The 8,817-nt window shown below is 40.1% G+C and overlaps 1 protein-coding gene across 2 annotated transcripts in view; it reads left to right on the top strand.

Annotated features, from left to right (window-relative positions):
• Nucleotides 1–1,853: 1,853 nt before the first annotated feature.
• Nucleotides 1,854–8,817, top strand: part of TP53INP1 (tumor protein p53 inducible nuclear protein 1) — a 12,345-nt gene continuing 5,381 nt past the window's right edge. The window contains exons 1-3 of one of the 2 annotated variants that reach the window (XM_006161298.3): nucleotides 1,854–2,133; nucleotides 3,516–3,873; nucleotides 7,314–7,351. In XM_006161298.3, the coding sequence (XP_006161360.1) occupies nucleotides 2,022–2,133; nucleotides 3,516–3,873; nucleotides 7,314–7,335 (492 nt within the window). In that variant the 5' untranslated portion in view covers nucleotides 1,854–2,021 and the 3' untranslated portion in view covers nucleotides 7,336–7,351. The remainder of the gene's footprint in view (nucleotides 2,134–3,515; nucleotides 3,874–7,313; nucleotides 7,352–8,817) is intronic. The other variant, XM_006161297.3, reaches the window with a different exon arrangement.

Genomic DNA, 8,817 nt, shown 5'->3' with positions numbered 1-8,817 from the left:
GCTCTGTCCCTTGTGCTCGGCAGTATGCCTCCTATATGATAATAGGTGCTCAGTAAGTGTTTGTAGAACAATAGCTGCCCTGGACTGAGAAGTTTGTGCCAAGTACTTTGCTAACTACACTGCCTGCACTGGCTCATTTAACAAGAGGAGGCAAATCTGTCTAGGAGGTGGTTTTGGCAAAGTGCTGGAGAGACACCAGGTTGTCTTAAACTAGACTGAGAGTGATGGAGGAAGAGGCAGATTTGAACCACCTATGCAGCTAGACTCAGCAAGACTTGCTGAAAGTTTGGATGAGGGAGTTGGTGGGAGGGAGCAAAAGGAATCAAGGGCAACTTCCATGTTCTTGGCCTGAGTAACTGCTGGCTACTGTACTGAGAAGGGCATGAAGGATAGTGTACAGGGATAAGTTGGTGAAGAAAATTTAAAAGCTTTTTTGAGGGACTAGCAGATGGCATAATGGCTACATCTCTGGACTCACATGTAATCGACTGTGTTTCAAATCCTAGACATGGCGGCTTCAAACTCAAGCTGGGTGCATGTGTGTGCATGCCCCAAATCCTGAGAGGACACTGGGGGAGAAGGGATTGTGGTGTGGCTATCACCCCAACAGGTGATTTCTCGCTTTCTATCTCTCTCTCCGGTGAATGCATGCGCCCTATAGCAAAAATCTCTCTCAACAAACAAACAAAAAACAAACAAAAGCTTTTTTTTTTTTTTTTTGGAGAGGTTTTTGCTATAGGGTGTGTGTGCTTGCCAGAAAGAGAGAGACAGAGAGACAGAAAGTGAGAAATCACCCCCCAGGGGGTTGGCCATGCTGCAAACCCTTCTCCTCCATTCTCCTCTCAGGATCTTGGGCACACACGCACACGTGCCCGGCGTGAGTTTAAGCCACTGGGTCCGAGACTCAAACCGCGGTTGACTACATGGGAGTCCAGCGACATAGCCATTACGCTAACTGCTGGTCCAAAAAAAGCTTTTTAAATATGTATTTGGTTAGCTATGTCTATCAGGTAACCAGGTAGGAATATGTAAACCTGGAACTCTGGAATAAGATCAAGCAAGGTTGGAGCTCCTCCTTTAGGACTCACTGGAACTCCCTTAGGAGGTATTACCAGTAGAAATTGTGTAGCTTTCTAACTCAGCTATCAAGTAAGTGGCAGAGTTGGGATTTGAACCCAGGCACACTGACTCTGGCACCCACTTTCTGAGCTGTGGCACAAGGGATGACATTTCCAGCATTGGTTGTTGCCCAGCTCAATTTTATACAGTAAAAATTTTTCCATGCCTCCTGTAAGAAGCGTTTTGAATACTTAAAAGATTTTATATGTAATTAGACATGCTTAAAACCCTATTGGGTCGTTGGGAAAGTCATGACATATTTTTACATAGAAAAACATGGAAAATATGCTGTGACTTTGTTGATGACCTAATGTATAAGAAGGACAGAACAGAAAGGAAAATGCACCAGGGAAAGATGAGGGCTTGGCCATGACTATGGTTACTGGGCACTGTTGCTGGGTTCATCTGAACACTTTGGGGCAGTTGAATATCATACAGCAACACCATTAATATCTAGTTTCACTCTTTTCCTTATGGAAAAGGGGTATAGCACTTTGAAGTACGTTATTCAAATTTATCCCTTACTATAAAAGCACAGATGTGAAAAAGAACCAACTCCTTCCCTTTTATTTCACATTTTAAGGTATTTACAGTTTGCATTTGAGTACTCAATTCATGTTTTGTAAATAAGAGAAGTTGTAATTCTTGTGCCTCACTCCTGCAGGAGGGGGTGTATGTGTGCACCTGTGTGTGTGCTTATATACACATATAAGTGTTTGCTGATTTTAAATATTCTTCATTCTGTTTTCTTGTAGGGATAATGACTGTTCTTGCTTCTCACCTAAGTTGAATAAGCACCCTGTGCACTTTAATCTCCTGTCGGTGCCATTGGGCCAACTGAAGACAAGTCTCAAATCTCAGCTATAAGGACAGCCAGCCAAAGTCTCAGTCTTGCCTTAACAATGTTCCAGAGGCTGAATAAAATGTTTGTGGGTGAAGTCAATACTTCTTCCAACCAAGAACCAGAATTTAGTGAGAAAGAAGATGATGAATGGATTCTTGTGGACTTCATAGGTAAAGTACACTCAAGTGGTTAATCTTCCTAATAAAAGTGGAAACTTAGGCACCTAATTTTTGCATAAGTAAACCAGTTACTCTGAAGATTTTCTTTTCTATAGGGTGTGTGCACTTGCCAGAGAGAGAACAAGAAAGTGAGAAGAGAAATACCCAGGAGAGGTGGCCATACCACAGTTCCTTCTCCTCCATTCTCCTTTTGGGATTTTGGGTATGCATGCACCTGCACCTGACATGCTTTTTCAAGCCATGGGATCCAGGACTTGAACCGTGCAGCACGCTTTGTGTGTTCAAGTGACTTTAACCACTGTGCTGCTGGCTGGCCCAACTCAGAAGGTTTTTAAGCCTTAAAAGTAATTAAACACAGGCCAACCAGTGGCGTGGTGTTTAATGTGGGGTAGATATCACATGGCTGATGGCACGGTTCAAGTCCTGGACCTAACGACTTGAAAAGATGCTAGACATATATGCATGTACACCCCAAATCCCACAAGGTGAGTGGAGAGAAGGGACTGTGGTGTGGCCATCTCCCTGGGGGTGCTTTCTCACTTTCTATTTCTCTTTCTATATCTGTCCCTCTCCGGCAAGCACACATTCCCTAAAACAAAAAAAAAAATTTTTTTTAAACAAGCCTAAATATGTAAGTAAACAAGAATTTATATAAAAAAAATTTTGCAATAAATATTTTGTGCCAGAAAATCAGTCAGTGAAATTGGTTGATGTCAGACTTTCCAGTTTTGAAGTTCTTACAGCCTGACCAAATTAGAAGCACTTTAAAAGGAAACCCTCATATTAAACAAACAATAATCCATATGTCTCATTATACATTTAATCCATAAAACAGAAACAGTCCTGAAACCATTCCTGCAAAGCCACCATAATCCATCCCAGGCAGTGACAGAACCACATACACTAGGTGCTCAGAAATTACTTTAATTTTTTTTTAATTGCCAGAGAATGTGTGCTTGCCAAAAATAGAAGGAGAGGGAGAAAACACCCCCTAGTGGGGCATGGTCATGCCACAACCCTTTCTCCATTTCTCCGTGCTGGTGAGATTCTGGACACAAGCATACACACCTGATGTGCTTTTCAAGCCACTGGGGCTGGGATTTAGACTGCAGTTGTCCATGCAAATCCAGCTCCCTTAATCACTAGGCCATGGGACCAGCCAAAAATTATTTTATAATCACTTTGATTGAATATAGGAAGTTTTGTTTCTGAACTAAGTAAAGGAAGAAAGTAAGCTCCAGCTAACGGTGTCATCTGTTCTTCTTCTGTGCTTTGAATTTGCTGGATGGTTCCATGATGACTGCATGCTGTGCCAATCCTCCTTCCACGGGACTGTTCATCCACACGTGGACTCTGATGTGACTATGATCTAGATACTTGCACTGGTTTCTCAGCAGAAGAGGAGGAAGATGACGACATCAGTGAGGACTCACCTACCGAGCACCCTTCAGTTTTTTCCTGTTTGCCTGCCTCTCTTGAGTGCTTGGCTGATACAAGTGATTCCTGCTTCCTCCAGTTTGAGTCCTGTCCAATGGAGGAGAGCTGGTTTATAACCCCTCCCCCGTGTTTTACCGCAGGTGGATTAACCACTATCAAAGTGGAAACAAGTCCTATGGAAAACCTTCTCATTGAACATCCCAGCATGTCTGTCTATGCTGTGCATGACCCCTGCCCTGGGCTCAGTGAGACCAGCTGTGGGACTGATGAATTTCATAACCCAAGTAGTCCCAGGTGCGTTGCAAGTGTATTATTCTTTCCACAGGCAGTTGGCTAAATATGCATTTTACTTATTTCTATGACAATTCAAAGTTAAGTTTTTAAAAGATGCAAAAGTAATTTTGTTAAAGATTTACAAATGCATATATATAGTGTATAGGTGACCAGTGGTATAAAAGTTTGTTCATTTTCAATTTTTAAAAAGTTAGTTGTAGCATAGCCCCAGTTACATAATAGAAAGCTAGCTCATTTATAAGGTTCTGCTGCTGAATGGAAAGAAAAAGATTGGCATTTCTGCTAAGTGCCTTAGAATATAGTGGATTATCGGAAAAGTCATGACCTACTCTTTCTATATGAAAATGCCTCCTGACTTTTCTGACCACCTAATAATTCTGTCACTTTTTAGTTTGCTACAGTGCACATATGTTCTTTGGAGAAACAAAGACAGAAAGAGAGAGAGAGAAAATACCCCTGGGAGGAATGGCCACTCTGCAATCCTTTCTCCTCCATTTGCCTCTTGAGATTGTGGACATCCATGTACACATGCCCAGTGTGTTTTTGAAGCCACCATGACCAAGTGAGATCCAGCCACCTCAAACACCATGCCACCAGCAGGCCCTGATTCCGGCACATTACAGACTAAGTTATTTTGAGTATCAAATTCAACTAGAATACTATGTCTTAAAATAAAACTTTTTTTCTTTCAAGTATTTTTAGCTAATTCACATTGAATGGTGTTTAACCTTGAAAATCTAAGAAATCTTCAACATAAAGTAGGATGGCAGATTTATCAGAACATTTTGCTCAGAGTTATTTTCTGCCTTCCAGAGGAAAGATTGCATATCACAATGATATTGGGGTCCCATGAGGCCTGGAATGCTCAGTTAGAGTGGCAGGTGGGGGGAAGGCCTGCTGAGGTTCAGAGAGTACTCAGTCAGTGAAAGTATGTTCTAAAGCAAACTTGTAAACATTCTGTGGCCTATATCTGGAGAAAAAATCCAATATATCTGAGATTGCTTCTGCCCAGTAAATAAAGCCCATCACCATGTTAGTTAATTAGCTCCAAGTCCAGCTAGACCGTCATGCACTTTGGTGGAATATTCTCCATGGTGTTAAAGTATTTTGGCAATACTGGCACTGATTTCATTACCTCTCTTAGGTCAAGGATCTAGACACATTTGGATGCTTTAGAGCTGCTTGGAATGTTCCTCTTGTTATTGCTATCATCCAAAGTGCCTCTTTTTGGATTGTCCAGGCCCTGACTCTACTAATTTGACCATTGTATATGTCTTCTACTATTTCCTGTTTGTTGAATATAAACAAAGCCCAGGCAGTTTGTTAATTTACCCGAGTTTCCTGCAATCTCAAGTCTCAACACTGTATATGATCTTTTACACAGTGAAACTTCATTTCATTTTGCTTAAAACAATTTGCTTATATAGTTTTATGTACCAGGCTATATGCTGGCTATAATCTTTGATGAGAAATGGTACTTTAACTTCTTTTAGTTTGTTTATCAAGAGGTCAGTGTTTTAGGCATTGCAACAAAAATTTACAGTATAACTTTTTGGAGATGGTATTGATTTAATTGCTCTATAGTTTCTTCATATGAATTTCTTCACTTCTTTTTTTTTAAGGTTTTTGCCATAGGGCACATTTGTTCACCAGAGAGGGGAGAGACAGAGACAAAGTGAGAAATCAGTCGCCGGGGGATATCCATGCTGCAATCCCTTCTTCTCCTGGGATTCTGAGCACACACGCACATATACCCAGTGTGATCTTTAAGCTGCCAGGTCTGGGACTTGAACCATGGTGGGCCATGTGGGAATCCAGCACCCCTTTGTTCAGTTCTTAAAAATTCTTCCCTCCAACCAGCAGTTGGTGTAATGGCTCTGTCACTGGACTCCCATGTAGTCGACTGCGGTCTGAGTCCCAGAGTTTAAGCCGGTGGCTTAAACTTACTCCGGGCATGTGTGCGTGCATGCTCAAGATCCTGAGAGGAGAATGTAGGAGAAGGGATTGCGGTGTGGCCATTCCCGCCTGGGGGGTGATTTCTCACTTTCTATCTCTCTGTCTCTCTCTGTCTTTCTGGCAAGCACACATGCCCTATAGCAAAAACCTCTTATTTTGTGTACTAAACATATGAAATTATATATTTATTCCTTATCATTGTTTTGGTTTTTTTTTGAGAGATTTTTGCTATAGGGCGCATGCGCTTGCCAGACACATGTGCAAATATTTTAAAAATTTTAAGCAATCCAGGGATGAATACCCTAAGGAATAGCCTTCCAAGTTTTTCTGTATGCACTCATATATGCATACACAATTTTCATTTAAACAGGATCATGGTGCATATACTGCCTTATAACCTGATTCTTTAGATAATGATATCCATCTTTTTGTTTAGTTAATTTATACTTTATCTACTACCCAAACCATACTCAGATTTCCCCAGCAGAGCTGAAAATATTTTATCTAATTTGTCCAAACTAGCATTGCATTGAGAACCATGCACCACATCTGGTTGTTACGTGTTTTTAGTTTTGATGAAGTATGAATGTTTTTGTTTTCATATAGTATAGATAAAGTCATGCACCATATAATGACATTTTGGTCAGTGACAAACCATGTATACAACAGTGGCCCTATTAGATTATACCATATGGCCTAGGTGTATAGTAGGCTCTACCATCTAGGTTTGAGTATGTACACTCTAGGAAAGTCCTTCAAATTATTACAGTTTTATAGCAGTAATTATTTTAAACATCCTTATTTTGAGATTTGAAATTCTTATGAGAAAGACCCACTAAATCAAGAACAATCAGGTGTTAGAAAAATTAGGCAGATAGCTATGTATTAGGTTGTCAGAAAAGTCATGTATTTTTCTATACAAAAATGCATCATGGCTTTTGTGATGACCCAATAGTAGACATCTCTGTTTTCTGAGCAGGAAATAGATTGTGTGTCTTTCAAAAATTAAATTGCTGGGGTCAGCAGGTGGCATGGTGGTTAACGGATTGGACCTCCCACATGGCCGGCTACAGTTCAAGTCCTAGACCTGGTGGCTTGCTCCCTCCCTTTGTTTCTCTCTATCTTTTCTCTCTGGTCAAGTTTAAGAAATAGTAACAAATAAAATTAAATAAGTAATTCTAGGAAAAAAATTAAATTGCTTCCTTCCTGTCTATTCTCAGGGATATTACCATAAAGCAGATAAAAGTAAGGGGCTTCTTAATTACAATGGGCTTCAGAGTATGTGTTTTATTGCATTTTGGCCTCTATGAATATTGTTTGTGAGGATTTATGTACTATCATAATCTAAAATTAAGTACTGTATGTGCCTGTGATGACCCATTGTAAACTGCTTTTAATAAAGTTGACCACGTCCTAACAGTAAAATTAAAATAGCATTTCAAATCTTACTAGTGATTTAATAGTTCACCATTTAACATTTGTAGGGCCAGGAAAAGCTGCTTATAAGACTCACGGGCACAGAGTAAGTATATTGACTTTGAGACTATGTATGGATTATCAGTCTACATAGGGAGGCTAAAGACTCAAATGGCCAACTTGTTTTTTTTTTTTTTTAAGGTTTTGTATTTTTGTCATAAGGCATGTGCACTTGACAGAGAGGAGAGAGGCAGAGAGATAGAGAGAGAGGGAAAGTGAGAAATCATTCCCACAAGAGGAATGGACACACAGCAATCCCTTTTCCTCCCTTCTCTTCTCAGAATTTTGGGCATGCAGACACACATACCCAGCATGATTTTCAGCCACTGAGTCTGTGACTCAAACTGTGGTCAGCCACGTAGCAGTCCAGCCCCTTAATCACCATACCACCAGCTGGCCTCCAAATGCCCACCTTTTAAAAAACACTTTCTTTTTCTTAGCTTTTATCTATTAGTTTCTTATTGTGACCTGTTTTAATTCTACTTTCCAATATAGACAGATGATAGATAATAGTGTTTTCCTGGTAATAGTGCTTTCCTGAAGTGATTGTAGGCAGAATATATGACTGTACTTCCTGCATAAAACAACCCTCAAATATCTTAAAATTCTTCAGGTTATGTGTCAATAGAGTTTAGATCAGTCCTAAATGATTAACTTTTAATGTGGAAAATAATAATCATCCTGTGTAGCCTTATATTAAGGTTATGTGTTCTTCAGGAGTGTTTATACCATTGCCATATGAATACCATTCCACAATGTGTCTGAGGTGATTTAAGTAAAAACTTTAGCATTGTCTTCTATGGTATGCAGTAACTTCTTATGTAGAAAAATGCTGAGAGTGAAATTTCCTTATGCATTTTTTTTTTTTTTTTTATGATAGAGAGCACAAGCACACACACATGAGAGAGAGAGGAAGCACCCTCAGCAGGGTCACATTATACTTCAGTCCCCATTCCCCAGCCTTCTAGCCCCTTAGATCTTGGGCATCCACACATACACCTGGCCTATATTCAGGCTGACCTGGAGTTCCAAACTCACAGTCAGCCCTGTGGCTTCCAGCACTGAAGTCCAGGATGTTGTATCACATAGGCTGGGACTCTATGCATATTTCTTTCTTTTTTTATATATATTTATTTATTTTATTTTGTTATTATTATCTTTTAATTTGACCAGAGAGAAACAGAGAAAGAGAAAGGAAAGTGAGAAAGCAAGCTACCACATCCAGGACTCAAACGGTTGTCAGCCATGTGGGAGTCCAGCGTCTTAACTTTCATACCACCTGCCAGCCCCACATATTTCTATTAAATACAGATTTAAAATGTATTTCCTAGGACATTTTACCTACAGAAAACATCTATGTAGGTGCTGTTGCTATAGTGCTATAGTGCTTTCTAATCTGTAACATTTGAGAACTGAAAAGATTTTCCTTTTTTTTTGGAGAGGTTTTTGCTATAGGGCGCGTGCGCTCGCCAGACAGACAGAGAGAGACAGAGAGATAGAAAGCAGGAAATC

The sequence above is a fragment of the Tupaia chinensis genome, unplaced genomic scaffold, assembly GCF_000334495.1.
Source record: "Tupaia chinensis unplaced genomic scaffold, TupChi_1.0 Scaffold138407_1, whole genome shotgun sequence".
Classification (NCBI taxonomy): Eukaryota; Metazoa; Chordata; class Mammalia; order Scandentia; family Tupaiidae; genus Tupaia; species Tupaia belangeri.
The sequence above is the reverse complement of the archived record's forward strand: the minus strand, read 5'-3'. Positions and strand labels throughout refer to the sequence as shown.